At 40.8% G+C, this 14,920-nt stretch overlaps 1 protein-coding gene across 7 annotated transcripts; it reads right to left on the bottom strand.

Moving 5' to 3' along the window:
• Positions 1 to 129: 129 nt before the first annotated feature.
• LOC133921082 (protein SEMI-ROLLED LEAF 2-like) lies at positions 130 to 14,226 on the bottom strand. 7 transcript variants are annotated; one of them, XM_062365811.1, is made up of 21 exons: positions 13,776 to 14,225; positions 13,623 to 13,679; positions 13,287 to 13,509; positions 12,935 to 13,009; positions 11,785 to 11,900; positions 11,318 to 11,432; positions 11,081 to 11,209; positions 10,586 to 10,915; positions 10,027 to 10,229; positions 9,738 to 9,934; positions 9,307 to 9,599; positions 9,020 to 9,169; positions 8,505 to 8,933; positions 8,259 to 8,408; positions 7,688 to 7,760; positions 3,136 to 3,263; positions 2,079 to 2,279; positions 1,838 to 1,975; positions 1,616 to 1,741; positions 1,257 to 1,403; positions 130 to 787 (listed from the first exon to the last, which is right to left on the bottom strand). In XM_062365811.1, exons 3-21 carry the CDS (start codon positions 13,425 to 13,427, stop codon positions 632 to 634), a joined length of 3,297 nt encoding a protein of 1,098 aa, XP_062221795.1. In that variant the 5' UTR covers positions 13,428 to 13,509; positions 13,623 to 13,679; positions 13,776 to 14,225; the 3' UTR covers positions 130 to 631. The 7 variants fall into 7 exon arrangements, with proteins under 7 accessions (XP_062221795.1, XP_062221794.1, XP_062221797.1 ...); XM_062365810.1 differs by having other exon boundaries at positions 13,619 to 13,679; XM_062365813.1 differs by lacking the exon at positions 13,623 to 13,679 and having other exon boundaries at positions 9,307 to 9,386; positions 13,776 to 14,226.
• Positions 14,227 to 14,920: the final 694 nt, after the last annotated feature.

Genomic DNA, 14,920 nt, shown 5'->3' on the forward strand with positions numbered 1-14,920 from the left:
ATCATGATGGTTGACATATATGTGTTCACCGCTAACCAACTGCAGTAGCTAACACTAGTTTCCACTTTCACCGCGTTCAGAGTCAGTCAGAGTCGGTCACCACCCCAAGCAGTCTTCAAGGCAGGTCTATTAGTGAATGTTTTTTCCTGTCATGTATCAATATCAATGACACGACATGGCGAGCCCATTTTAGCATAATTACGTATGTGAAAGGGCTTGTTAATGACAGAATTACATTGCAAATCTAACAGATTGCACGCACAAAATCAACTGACTCTGGGGTCAGAATTACATCTCCCATGATCTTACGAGTCGGGAGTAGACAAACAACTGGTGCCGGCGTGACGCTGTTACAAATTCTTTTTGTGCGGACGAAGCGAATGGGGATCATTTACAAACATGGCAATCATGTCATCTTGCACGCCAATGTAACTCTCCTCGGTTTTCATTAATAAGGCTCGACCAAACCCTTGTCCCAATCAACATCCGCAAAGGGAGCTATCGAAATCGTCTGATTTTCAGCGTGCATCGAGTAAGAACCACCAGATACTGAATTTTCGAGGTATAAAGTCATCCTCGCTTTGTTAGTAATAGATATCGGACCAATATGTGCATTCCAGCAGCAGTCATCTTAGCAGCCAGTAGCTGTAAGGAATTTATCATAGGGACTCAGCACTGGCAGCTTACAGAAATTGGAGTGGCATTGTTCATCAGCTGCGCACAGAAACCTATCTGTTTGAGAAACCTGCTGAGATGGCTCGAGCTTCTCCGTGGGTAATTCACTATCCTGAATTCAAGGAATCTTGTGAGCATAATATGGATGAAGATAACCGAAGACATATAAGGCGCCACAGTATATGTTATTGTTGATTTTGATGCTCAAATATATATAAAAAAATGTTAGCGTGATGGCACCTAGTAGAGGATTTATACTGTATATACCTTCAAAAAATTAATTTCAAAGTGGCATGAACAATGAAGACTGAAAGGTCCTAAAATTAATTTGCTTAGTTTACCTTGATTAAAATTACCTATCAGAGCGACTGCAATACCAAGGTACGCATGGAACATGTAAATTAAAAAACACTACTATATCTAACGGGGAAAAATACTTCCATCACTCATGAGATTGCAAGATGAACTCGTTTAAAGTACTATCCAAAGTCCAAACTGTCAGAACAATAGTGTTTTTACCATTTTTAGCTGTTTAACTGTGGACAGCTCAAGTTTCTCATGATCTTTCCGGAGGTACTAACCTCTTTTTGGTTGACACTCACGCAGACAGATAGTTTTTGCTGCTTTCCCTCCAAAAGAGCTTCACATTGATTGGCTACCTCCTTGAAAGGTAAATCGTGGTTTGTTGACGCTGACAATCTTCCAACATGCTGAGATGTTTCCAAAACCTGGAAAAGTTAAACTCTTATCAGCATGAATAAATGCATTTTAAAACGCTCTTAATTTTACTGTCATGTAAGATATTTCAGGGCATGGTATGAGATTCTATATTACAATTGGCAGTATTCACAAAGCAATTATTGAATAAGATGCTCATGGAATATATTAAGCTTTTTCGACGCTTTTCAAACAATGTACAGTAACTATGAGAAATACATACTGATTCAAGAAGCTGATTGACATCAAGAAGGCTGCTATCTGATGGGTGCTGCAACTGAGGTTCTGCTAAGCTGTCAGATGGTTCAACGAGGGTATCATCTTCAAAAACAAAGCCCAATGGAATAACCTGTGCACAAGTCCCATCGTAATATAAGAACAAAAAGAAAGCAAAGCTGACTAGTGTTTAATCTTTCCTAATCTATTACGGAACAAGGCTGATCACCTCTAAAGATTTTTGGTGCAGCTTCGCATTATGTGCTGGAGATTTTGAAGGTGTTTCAGTAAAATGAGAACCCAGAGGAGAGACATCATCTACTGAAAACTCCTCAAGCAATTGTTTTCTTATAGTAGACAATTCTGACTGCAGAAGGAAAAAACAACAGAATATTGTCAATCAGCAGTCATAGGCTCACAACATGGAAAAAAACAAGACATGAATATATCATAATCTTTTTGTGCTTTACCTCTGCTAGATCTTCCAAGCTATTAAGAATAAGAGACACTGATGTTTCTTTTGATTGATCTTCATTCATCTCAATGTTGGAGAGAGATTTCAGAGCAAGATCATCATCTTCTTTTGAGCCATATACTTTCGAGCAAGGTTCAGCAGCTCTATCAAGAGCCTGTAATCTGTGGTCTTCAACTAAACGAAGAAATGGATCAACCTAGAAAAAAAATTGTCTGTCAAATAGCGACACAAACTTCACAGTAACATCACCTGTGATATTTATAAAACAAAGGGCATGTACAAGAATTTAAAAAAAAAGGCACATAAAAAGAATAACTGAAATAATCTTATTGACCCCAAGAAACAGCTGAATCCAATGATGAACAGTACATTCTAGATCACTTTACAATAGGCAGGTCTAGTAGATTTATATAGCATGGTACTGGCTAGAATTGATCCGGTGCTGGTCCCAGAATATTGGTAGCGCACAAGTATGGATCCTAAACTCAAATGTTAACCAGCAGCAGATGTATCAAGCAGAAGAGAAAATAACCTTCAGACCATGTATCATATTTGTGTTTGTATTATCTTTGTGGTGTTTCCCCATTGGGGCCGGTGTATTCTCTTCTTCTTGAAATGAATGGTAGAGCTCCTGCCCTTGGTTTCGAAAAATCTTTAGCTGGCTTGACGGAACCGAGCCTAGCTCAGTTGGTGGGAGGTGTGGGTGTACACCCCTTAAGTTCAAATCATCTTCAACTCGAATTTGGATGTCTATTTCTTCTTAATAGAAAGCCACCTAGTTCATGCTAGGTTGGTCTAATTTTTTTAGCCAGCTTGATGGTGTCAAAATTTACTCTTTGTCTAATAAAGAAAGCTTTATTGACCCTTAGCATTGCATCAAGGTGATACAAACACATAAGAGTTCACTCCCGGCTTTTGCAAAGCACGGATGCACACGACCACAAAAAGAAAGTAGCCAAAATTTACTCTTTGTGGACATTCTAGATGATTTTCACACATGGCTTCACCACACAAATCGTCGCAATGAAGCAAAGGAAGTGTATTTCACTTACTGTTCTTTCAGACAATAAATGTTTCACAATCGGAGTGAGAGCTGGAACGTTAAAAGCTTTTGAGAAAAATACGAGCATAGAAGTTGCCAAAGTAAAAAGAGAGCGCCTGCGTGATGGTGGAAGAAAACCTGCAGAACATGCGACATAATTCAATTATCAATATATAATATTGCTGAAGGAAAGAAATGTTCATTGCACAAAATATTTGGCAGAAGCACAAGACTTCTACTACACATAGCTCGGAATAGTGAATCGGTAGGAATTATATAGTGACAGTCCATTTGATAAGTACTTGGGTACCCAGGAAGACTGTGAAAACTTTTAGTAACTTATCAAGTGTCATTGGAGCTTTCATAGTCTTATTAGAAGTTAGTGAATTTCATAATAGAAAACTTCATCTGTCAGCATCAGTGGGTGTCGGATATAAAGGGGGATCGCTGTCATAATAGAAATTCACTGGTGGAATATCTTCAGTTATCGGTGGGTGTCGGATAATAGAAAACTTCAAAATAGAATTTCATAATCTTATCAAGCTCTTGATCAACATCGGTGGGTGTCGGATATAAAGCAGGCTCTCTCTGTTAGTGCACTGGTGGAATATCTTCAGTTATGGGAATTGTTGGAATCGGTTGTCTTGCAGCAATGGGTGAGCTATCAACATATCTGGAGACTCTCTGAGTCAGGCGTTTATTCAAGCAAATCGGCGTACAACTCTTTCTTCATAGGATCCTCTATTTTCGCTCCTTGGAAGCGTATCTGGAAGTTTTGGGCTCCTCTTCGGTGCAAATTCTTTCTTTGGCTTGCTATTCTGAACAGGTGTTGGACAACCGATCGGTTGGCTAGTAGGGGATTGCCCCATCCAGTCTCCTGCCTGTTCTGTGATCAAGTTGTTGAATCCATTCAACACATTCTGGTCTGTTGCGCGTTTGCTAGGCAAGTATGGCTCAACACTTTGCTCAACACTCTCCAGAATTATGGTTTGAAGGCAGTGGCGCCTCAGCCAATTGATGTGGTTTTCTCATATTGGTGGCTTGACGTGTATAAATTGGTCGATAAGCCTCTGAGGAAAGGTTTTAACTCTCTTGTCATTCTTGTGGCTTGGGAGTTGTGGAACACCGTAATGACTGTGTTTAATAATACTTCTCCGAGCGTCAATTCAGTGGTTAGTTCAGTGTTAATTGAGGGGGTTGTTTGGGGTGCTGCCGGTGCGCGAGGTCTCCAAGGTTTATTTGCTAGGTAGTTTGTGTCCTTGTTTAGTCTTTGATCGTGGTCGTTTCTTCTATTTGTGTAGCGCGATGTTGTTCTAAGTGTACTCGGTTTTGTATCTGTTTTTTCCTCTCTTTAATGAAATGATCCGTAACTCTCCTGCGTGTTCAAGAAAAAAAATAGAAAGCTTGTACGATGAAATTTTAGTAACTTTTAGTAACTTCTCAAGTAAATTTCATTGAAAAGGACCACTATTGATTCTTAGTCATTGGAGCTCAAGCTAAAATGTTAGCAACAACCCTTTTGCATAACAGTGTCACAGCATGGAAATTTAGGTGTAATGTTATACGTAGGAATATTTATCCTCAATTATCAAATTAAATGATGTCATATGCTGCAGTTTAGCAATCTATCTAACTTCTGAATTTTGAGGTAAACTACCTTAATGCTAAATTTATAAGGTAGCTACATTATCCTTTTAGAGAGCAATAGGTTCTCAGGTCTATTTCATCACCCACTGGCTAAAAGAGGTCTAAGCATAATCAATCAGGATATGGATCTTTTTTTTTTTTTTTTGAAACTGTGCAGTAGGGGAAGCCCCCTACTGTGCTATTTTTTATATATTAAAAAATAGAGAGTAAAAGAAAACATGTACATCAACAGGATCAAGGAGATCCACAATAAAGGGAAAAGGAAAATGTAGACAGAGTCAAGGCAGGATATGGATCTTCCCGGATTCGTTGTTACAGAGCGCAGCGTACGGTGTCAGATCATTGTCCACTCCTACTTGGTCTCAACATTAATACACGTGGCAAGCGGTGTTCCCATTTTGAGAGTTTTTGGCCAACACTAGATGGGTTCCAGGATGTTGTACAGCAAAATTGGACTGCACCTGTTGCGGCTGTCTGCCTGATAGAGCGTTTGCATATCAAATTGAAAAGATTGAGTAGGGGTCTGCAGAGTTGGAGTCAGAGGAAAGTTGGTAATATTAAGTCTCAATTGGCTATGGCTAATGAAATTCTTCACCAATTGGAGATTGCTCAGGACTCAAGACATCTTTCTATAGAGGAGGAATGGTTGCGCAAAATACTGAAAAAACATTGTCTTGGTCTGGCCTCTCTTGAATGTACAATTGCGCGGCTTCGTCTCGTATTTTATGGTTGAAAGAGGGCGATGCTGATACCTCTTGCGAGACACTGTAAGAGAAAAAATTTGTTGCAAAACTACAAAATGGATGTGCCGAATTCCTTGATCAATCAGACCGCTTCAGAAGGTTTGTTGCAGCCCCTTTCGACACGAGGTCTTCAGCACCGCGTTTCTTTGTACGCGGATGATGCGGTGCTGTTTCTTCATCCCACAGCCGAGGATTTGGAGTTCATCAAGCAGCTGCTTCAGTCTTTCGGTCTAGCTTCGAGCCTTAAGATGAATATTCTCAAATACTCTGTAACACCTATCCAATGCCAAGAAGAAGATAGGACGGTTGTCCAGAACTGCATGTCATGCAAGGTAAAGAGTTTTCCTTGTTCATATCTTGGGCTCCGTCTGCCGATCAGGAAGCCTACCAAAGCTGAGCTGCAGCTGCTAGTCGATAAGGTGTCGGATCATCTACCGGGTTGAAAGGCATCCTTGTTGAACCAGGCGGGCAGATTAATTCTGGTAAAGGTTGTTCTCACTGCAACCCCGATTTATCAGACGGGGTTTTTTGTGGAAGGGACAGGAGCAAGAAAATGGAGGTAATTGCTTAGTCCCTTGGCAAAAGGGTGTGCCGGCCGATTCAATATGGCTGCAGAAAACGGAGCCTTCCAGACCTTGGCAGGTTTTCAAGTGCAGATGCATCAGAACACGAAAACTTTGTTTGCTATGGTTATTGTGACTCTGATTGGAGATGGTACAAACACGCTATTTTGGTCTGACATGGCTTCATGGGCAAACACTCGCTGAAGTGGTGCCTCATCTTGTCGCTTTGGTGCCTCGTCGGTTTATCAATCAGCGGACAGTTTGGCAGGCCTTGACTGATCGTCGTTGGGTGACTGATATTAAGGGCGCTTTGTCGGTTGACTCGCTGGTCGAATATCTTCATACTTGGGAGTTGATGGAAGGGTTTGAGTTGCAGCAAGGAGTGTCGGATCAGCATGTTTGGAAGCTATCTGGGTCAGGTATATATTCCAGCAAATCGGCCTATAATGCATTTTTCGTTGGATCAATCAGATTTGCGCCGTGGAAGTGAGTATGTAGATCTTGGGCTCCTTTGAAATGCAATTTTGTGTGTGTGGCTCGCAATCCTCAACAGATGTTGGACAACAGATCGATTGGCCAAGCGTGGCCCTCCTCACCCGGCTGGCTGTCCGCTATGTGATCAGGATGATGAAACTATCCAGCATCTGTTAGTTTCTTGTGTTGTGGCTTGGCAGATGTGGTTCTTTCTTCTTCAAAGGATCGGTCTGCAGGCAATGGCACCTCAACCGGTTACTGTAGTTTTCTCTAGCTGGTGGTGCTGAGCCATTAAGAGTGTTAATAAGCAACAAAGGAAACGCCTGAATACTCTAGTAATTCTCGCGGCTTGGGAGACTTGGAAACATCACAACGATTGTGTGTTCAACGGCATTCAACCAGATGTTAACTTGATCCTGAGTGCAGTGGCAGAGGAAGGATCATGCTGGTGTGCAGCCGGAGTGCAGGACCTTCGGAGATTGTGGTCTGGGTAGTCTAGGCTTTATCCTAGGACTGCGGTTGGTTGTTGTGTTTGGTTTGTTTGTGGCGCGTCTGTTTTGGTTTTTTCTATTTTGTCTTTGTTTTGTTGTAAACTTTTCTTCTTCTATTAATGGAATGACACACAGATCTCATACGCGTTTGAGAAAAAAAAAATGGATAAAGAAGGCCGCCCATGTCCTAGTGGTAGAGCACAAGGCTGTTGCAGTTGAGGACTTGAGGTCACAGGTTCAATCCATATTCTCCTTTAAAGATCCCACATGTAGTTTCTCTTACATATTTTTGTTTTTGATTGTAGAAATGTGGATAAATATTCAGGAGAGAATGGCTGGTCGGTGGTTGGTTAGTAAAAAAACACAGTGAACTCTTGGTGATAGCAAATGCAATTAGTTTGTCTTGTATGAAGTCAATGAGCCTTCATGATTAATCCCCGTGAGGAAAAATCATTGACTGTTTTGGGCCAACAATCTAAACCAGTCTATGCACATTTTAGCACTCTCCTGACACAATGTCGAAGATCTGCATCAGGGCAGCTAAATGAACAACTAAGCAGATAAAGATTCTAAAAGGCTTATTGTTTTTCTGAAGCAAAATTCACTGCATTAGTGAGTACTGTAACGAAAAAATGAAAATGTACCTGCTTGTAATGAAATACTTCTTAATGAAAAAGCAAGCTGAAAGCTACCAACCAAAACTTCGATGCCTGAGTTCTGCAGTACAAGTAAGTAGGTCAAACCATAGAGAATGATATAGTCATATCTTATAAAAAATTTACAGCTTGATCTGTAGAGATTAAGGCAAAAAAAAAAAAGCAAGTACAAAACAAAGAATCATATCAGCTACGCATGATTATCTTAACAGTGTAATATCTGTATACGTTCACCCTCGATCTATAATCTGGCAAATCATACTTGTTCAAATGAGAAAAAAGGTTTAGACTTTGGTCCATAAGGAGATTATCTTATGAAGTTGAGGGTGCTATAACATGCTATATTTTGCTTTATTGTCTTTTTGCTGACAGATTCCTGTGTTGGGCTGTGAACCTTAGCAAATAGTGTTGATATGTGGAAACTACAAGGCATTCTAATACCTAATAATATCAGCACACAAAAATGCATACAGTATTATGCTCTTGTTTCATATTGACAAGATGAAAATCAAACACAACACAGAATTCGGATATGATACAGAGCAATGTGACTTTTCACCTTGGCTCCAGAAAACAGTAGCATCAAGCTGTAAGTATGAGAAATTGCTTCATAGTTTAGCGGAACATTTTCAGGTGACAGTGCCTGGGTCCATAAGGAGGAAAGGAGAACGTTTGCCTGACGAGCACTCAGCATGAGGGTGACTGCATCCTGCATGTCAATGAATAAAGCTTTTCATTCTACTGAGAAAGGATAGGCACAGTTAAGGAGCCTGTTAGCCACCAAAAGGAAGAATGTAGCACAAACCTTTTCCTGATTTGGTCCACTCGAGGTACTTGTATCTAGTGAAGAGGGTAACAAATTATCTTTTGTACTAGCCATCCTTTGAACTGTCTGCGACTTGAACAATTTTGCATCATTTTCACTGAGCTGGTATGCATTTTCATCAATGGGCATTAGCTTCGTGTTATTCAAGTGTGGACTTTCATGAAATGAAAACATCTCTCTTTTTAATTTCCCAAACAAAGCAGCAGAAGATGAAAATACTGATGTAGTCCGAGATAATGTCCTTTGAAGATCAATCTTGCTTGGTTGTGAAGTGCCAGAAGATGAGCATGGAGAGACAGAGGAGGGAACAAGAACAACAGAGAAAATCCGATGTGCTCCTAAATGTGTGTCACAATCTGGATAGATCATTGCTAAAAGCAATTGATGAAACAAAGCCTCAGGAAATGCCTGCAGTGTGTGGTATATAATATAATTGTTAAAGATCTTGTATAATTAGTAGAGGATTGAAAGACAAATATCGTTAATCAACTTACTTTGCTCTGATGCGACAAGTTTGGCAATGATGCAATTATTTGAGCTGTGCGATATGCTGCAGCAATAATTGACCGCGCAACAACTGTAGCACTTGAAATGTTCTCCAGAACTACAGCTAATGTATCAAGAATAGGCCCAGCATCACCAACCTGAAAAGCATAAAACAAAGTGGAGAAGCATTTTACATGGATGGGCATGGCTTGCAAATGATCTGTAGCCTGCAGTTATATAGCTAAAAGACAACGAAAAAAGCAATCGACTCCTAAAATGTCTTTACAAAATTGACCTTTCTAGACAGCTGAACAAGACATTCATCAACAGCTTTCCCATATCTGTCGTTCCATTTTACCATGTTGTCTCCAGAACCTGCATCATTGACCAAGGATTGCATGCTTTTACCCAAATGCCTGATCATATCACTTATTGCAGCCATTAGTGCAGTAGAAGATTGAGCTTTGGAGTGCTCAGCAAGGCGTGTTGTAACTTCAATGATGTCTAAAATCATATCCGGTTGTTTCAATACATTCTTGTGTTCAAGATGCTTGACTAACATAGACAGCAATATATGTGCGTTCTGTCCTGGCAACCAATTGTTTAAACTTTTGTCAGCATCAGCAATGATTGAATACAAGCATGCCTAATTCGATTATCTAACCATCACAGCTAAGTTTAAAATGTTTACTAATAAAATAAGAGGATTGAGAAAATAATGAATACCAGATTTCTCCATCACAATTTGGATATCCAGAAGAACACACAATGCAAGTCCTTTAGAAGGTGACCACAGATTGTTAGTATCAAAATAACGAAATATAGCTTCCAGAACTCGTCGAACTGTTGTTGCTTCCCTGGATATTCTAGCAAGGTTGTGCAGACAAAGCCCTGACCAAAAATTTGGACTTTCTAGTTCTTCTCTGTGTGGGAAAAATGAGTAAAAAAGATAAGATATTAGTGAAACCTAGTACAACATAATATTTCAAAATATTCCATGCCTAAACTTATTTACTTTGTCAAACTTAATGCACTGTGGGCAGCTCTAATGTCTTTCCATGAAGGAACCCTTGTCAAAATGGTAACAGCAGGAGTTTCATGACCTTCGGCTTTGAGAACTTCATGCACCCACCGAATCCGTTTATCCTCAATGGTTGCATCATTAATATCAAAACTTACATACGGGCTCTCATAATTTTCCAGAACTGCAGAGATAACCTGTGAAATCATCAAATAATAATGGCTGAGAATAGAGGAACCATGACAAATAAAGTGATACTTCATTGCGCACTTCCAGCCATGAGCAAAATCTTTATGTTGCGTGATTTGAAGGAAGATAACTAGGAGGCTATGAGCCACACAGGACATGTTCAAGTCGGGCCAGATTCTTGTCCGACTGATCCTATTTATGGCTTGTAGCTTGTAAAGAAAGGAAGTGCTACGGATTTCTGGGTTATTCAAAACTAAAAGACTAAAATTTCATCAAAAGTAAAAAGTTGGGTTCAACTTTTAACTGCTTAATTTAGTAAAATCAACTAATCAGCTTAATGGAGAAGGGAAAATAACACACTTACATTATCAAGTTCCGCAGAGATATGGGAGTGTTCGCCCATAAACCAAATCTGAAAGCCACACAAATCAAAATTAGGCGTTAAAATTTTGGAAAAACAGAAGGAAATGCAAGTGTAGGAGAGCAGAAATGAAATAATGATCTGTTGGGTTGCTTGAACAGATGACTCCATCCCCAGATGAGATGGTGCAGGAGTGCAGGCCCCATTGTTTGGTTGAAGGGATTGAATTAATGATCTTGAATGTTGTGGTGGAAGAAAGAGAGAACAACAACAACAATAGCCTTTGTCCCAAGCAAGTTGGCGTAGGTTAGAGATGAAACCCACAAGATCCAACTAAAAAGATGATGAGAAAACAATAATGGGAAGAAAGAGAAAACATTTTAAATATATCGTTTATAATTATGAATTGCACCATCCGTAAAGCACCTTGCAGGACAAAGCTACTCATGAACCAAACAGCTACAGCCCCAGAAGGCAACATGATTTAGTAAGAAGTACCATAGATGAAAGAGCTTGGAGCCCAGCTGCATGAAGAATACATATCTTCTCCTTCTCACCCATCTCTTGGGCCAGCTGACATAGTTTAGGAATTTGGCTCTCTAAATTGAACATGTAAGTACTGTCAACCTGTGATGAGAAGGCAAAAAAACGCAAAGTCAAAATGGTCCAAAAAGAGAGTTTTAGTACATTATACATTCATCTTGCAAATTGATGACTACCAGAATATATAAATACCTGATTGTTTACAAAGTCAAAAAGTGATTGACACGCTATTTTCCGCAGGTCATCCTGTCTGTTTTGCTCCAATAGGGTCTCTACAATGGTTAGCAAGCTATTGGCAAAAAGAGGCCTGCAAAACAGTGGCTTCACTCATTTTAGTAATTAGTCACATTAATAGAACATAAAAAAAATCATTTGCTGTTGTAGGACTTTGTTATTAGCTTTCAATAAAAGCTAACTAAGAACCTGTTTTCTAAAAGAATAGAACTAAAAGATTTGCTCCAAGTTCAAACGAAAATGTTGTCCACCTCAATTACACAGCAAATAAATTATCATTGACGATAAAATAGTTAGAAAGTGGTGATACTATAATGAACTTTTCAGAATATAGATTAGAAATTTCCAATGCTTTGTATCTAGAGCCTTCAGTGGCGTATTCAAGGGTGCAAATGCATCGATGTTTATAAGCAAAAACAACTTACAGTTGCTCCTGACAAGAACATATCACCTTTCGGTAGATTGCCATGACAACTTTCACTGAGCCAAAACGCTCAGCCCTCAATTCCTTGTAGAACTTTTGCTCTAAATAAACTGTAATCTGTAAAAGTGTAAAAGCATAAATTTCACGAGTGAAGAGTCCAATCCATGAATAGGGGTAAAAGAACTCTGAACTTCTGACAATGCATCAGTAATTGTTTCATGGAATGTTCTTTTCTAGAAATTCACCATAGAAGGTGGCAAGGTAGTCAGAAGTACTACTTTTGTCACAAAAATGAGACAATGAAACACCTCTTTTGTATTGCCAATTCACCCGTTTCGCATGGTTCATCATCCAGGTGGCTACAAACGTTGGCTTAGAGGCATTCATAAAAGATTAAAAGCCCAAATACTGGTTGGAGCAGCAACGCTTTGCTGGGTATGGCTATGCAGAAATGATATTATCTTTAACAAAAGAAAAAATTCATCTCCTTTGCAGGTTATATATACATGTACACATTGGCTTCGTAATTGGTCTATGGTTCAGCAGTCGAACTCTCAAGGGATGGTAGCAGTGGCATGTACGTGACTAGAGCAGGCGATCAAAGCTATCTTCATCAGACACGGATGGAGTACTAGTCTTCGGATCATGCTTCCACCTCCATAGTGTCGCTTATCTCAAGTTTGCCCAAACATTTGAGATTGTCTTTTTTGTTCGATGGTTTCTTTTTTTTGTCTTTTGGGTTGTGTGCATCTTGGTATACAGAGACTGAGAGCAAACTCTTATGCGGTTGTATCTCCTTGTTATGACGATAAGAGTTAATAAAGCTTCTATTATCAAAAAAAAAGTCGGATAGACATCTTGTTTTTCATTGATCATATGCCAGCAAAAATAAAAATAGATCTGTTCGCAAAAAGATCCTAAAAATCACATATTCTATACGATAAGTAACCTGTTTCGATCAAAAAAATCAGCATGGTGTGACAGAGTTGTCACAGAATATGACCAATGGGGTCAAATCTGCATTGCGTGACACAAAATATGGCACAGGGGGTGCAAAGATGATTTAATAAAAATTCAGTGTCCAACTTCACATTAGAGAAATCATGTTACAATAAGAAAATATATAAAAGAGGCATAAAAGAGAAATATACCTTTGGAATGCGCATTGGATTCCTTGAAATATATTCACACAATTTGCCTATCTTGCGGTCATTTGGTCCTTCATCCTGTAAAGAATAACAGGCACTTTTGCAGCGATCATAGAAACTTTCTAAAACAGGAATGTGCTTAGGATAATTATATGCCCATTCTTAAATTTACAATGCAAATAGAAGCACTAGAATAATCAACTGTTACTTACGGTTTTCTTAAGCCAGATTATGGTACAGAAGGAAGGAACCAAATCAAACAAATATCCGTCATGCTGAGTTCTACTAGGCTATAGCTAGACAAAGCAAAATTCAATTGCGACCCCAATTCCTGAGCATTTGTAACAGATTTCACCTGTGTCCGAGGGAAGATTTCTGCGAGCAACTTCTTGTACCGCTTGACCGGGTGACGGGACCTCGTCCGCAAGGACGGGCAAAGGAAACAGAGTCTTTCACATGCCGGCAACACCTCCCTCGAGACCACGCCCATCGTCATCAGGATCGCTCAGGCTTCACCAGTAGTACTCGTCCGTACAGCACGTGTGTTGCACCATTGCTCGCCCCAAAGTTAGCTGGCTCTGATAGAGCAGAACGTTAGCCAAATGGCCCAAATCACATCGCATGAATTACAGTGGACATGCATCACCAAGAAAATTAACCAAATCAAGGCAATCGATCGCTGCCTACCTACCAAACGCTCTCAAATCTACCACAGCCGCTCACTGCCTCGCGCTAACCCCACAACCCACTGCATCGATACCGCGATGCGCGCTGATATAGGAGGTCAAAGCAACATGAAGGATCAAGAAATTCAAAAAACGCCATGAATTCGGACGGCACGCACCGTCTCACCGCCAACCCCTCGCGACGAAACGCGCGGCCCCTAGCCAGCGGCGCCCAACCACCGGACGGAGGAACCGGCACTCGAAACCGCGGCGATTGCCTCGAATCGAGCCGCGCCTGGGAGACGGGGACCGGTCGCGGTGGAGATGGATGGGACCGCCGACCGTGCTCCGCGGCGGGGACGAGCGCGCGAACGGAATGGGGGAGGGTGGGGGAGAGAGAAGGGAAGGGGAAGGCAAGGGCGCGTGGGGCCTGCTCCTCCTCCTCCTCTTCCTCTCCTCCTTCCTCTCCGGGGAGCCTCCTCTCGCGCGCCTTTGTTGCTGCTGCCTGCCCGCCCTCGCGCCCTCTCGCCTCCTGCGCTCGCGCGGCTTTTCTATATCTGGGAGCGGGCAGTGGAGCGTTTTCCTTTCCGGGGAGGGAGCTTTATATCCGGAGCTGTGCGGCTGTGCACCCCCACCTCACGTCTCGGTGGCCAGCCATGACCAGGAGGCTGCGCGGTTGGGACTTGGGAGGCGGCACTCGGGCGGACGGAGCTGGCGCGATGGAGCGGCGGATCGGTGGAGTCCCAGCCGAGAGATTTGGCGCCGGGGACGGAGCTGGCGCGAGGTAGAGCGGTGCGCGGGCGCCGCGCCGCGCCAGCCTCCGCAGCGAAGCCGGATAGATGTGCTGGGCCTTTGCATGGTTTTGTGAACTGATGAGATTTTATGGTTTCGGCTGCCAGCGAATCTAATAATTAGATAAAAAATTCTCGTTTATTCATCGAGTGAGAATTTGATCTCTTTCATACAATATATGATATATTTATATCGTCTACCTCTTAAACGATATATTTGCATCGTCCACCTCTCAGATGATATATTTGTATCGCCCACCTCCCGAACGACATATTCGATTTAATTTAATTAAAAAATATGTGTATAATTATTTTTTTAATATGGATTTTGTATTCAGTAAATTAAAAAAATATTGTATATTCATTCGGTGAAAAATAGTAGTTATGTATATAGTTATCCAAACGGTTTATTATATACTTAATTTTAGTTAGATATCATTTTATTGATATTTTTTATTTAGTTGGTATAAAAGTGTGTGAATTTTTTTATTAAGTGATTTTGTGATAATACAAAATTTAATTTGTCAATTAAT

The sequence above is a fragment of the Phragmites australis genome, chromosome 6, assembly GCF_958298935.1.
Source record: "Phragmites australis chromosome 6, lpPhrAust1.1, whole genome shotgun sequence".
NCBI classification, from domain to species: domain Eukaryota; kingdom Viridiplantae; phylum Streptophyta; class Magnoliopsida; order Poales; family Poaceae; genus Phragmites; species Phragmites australis.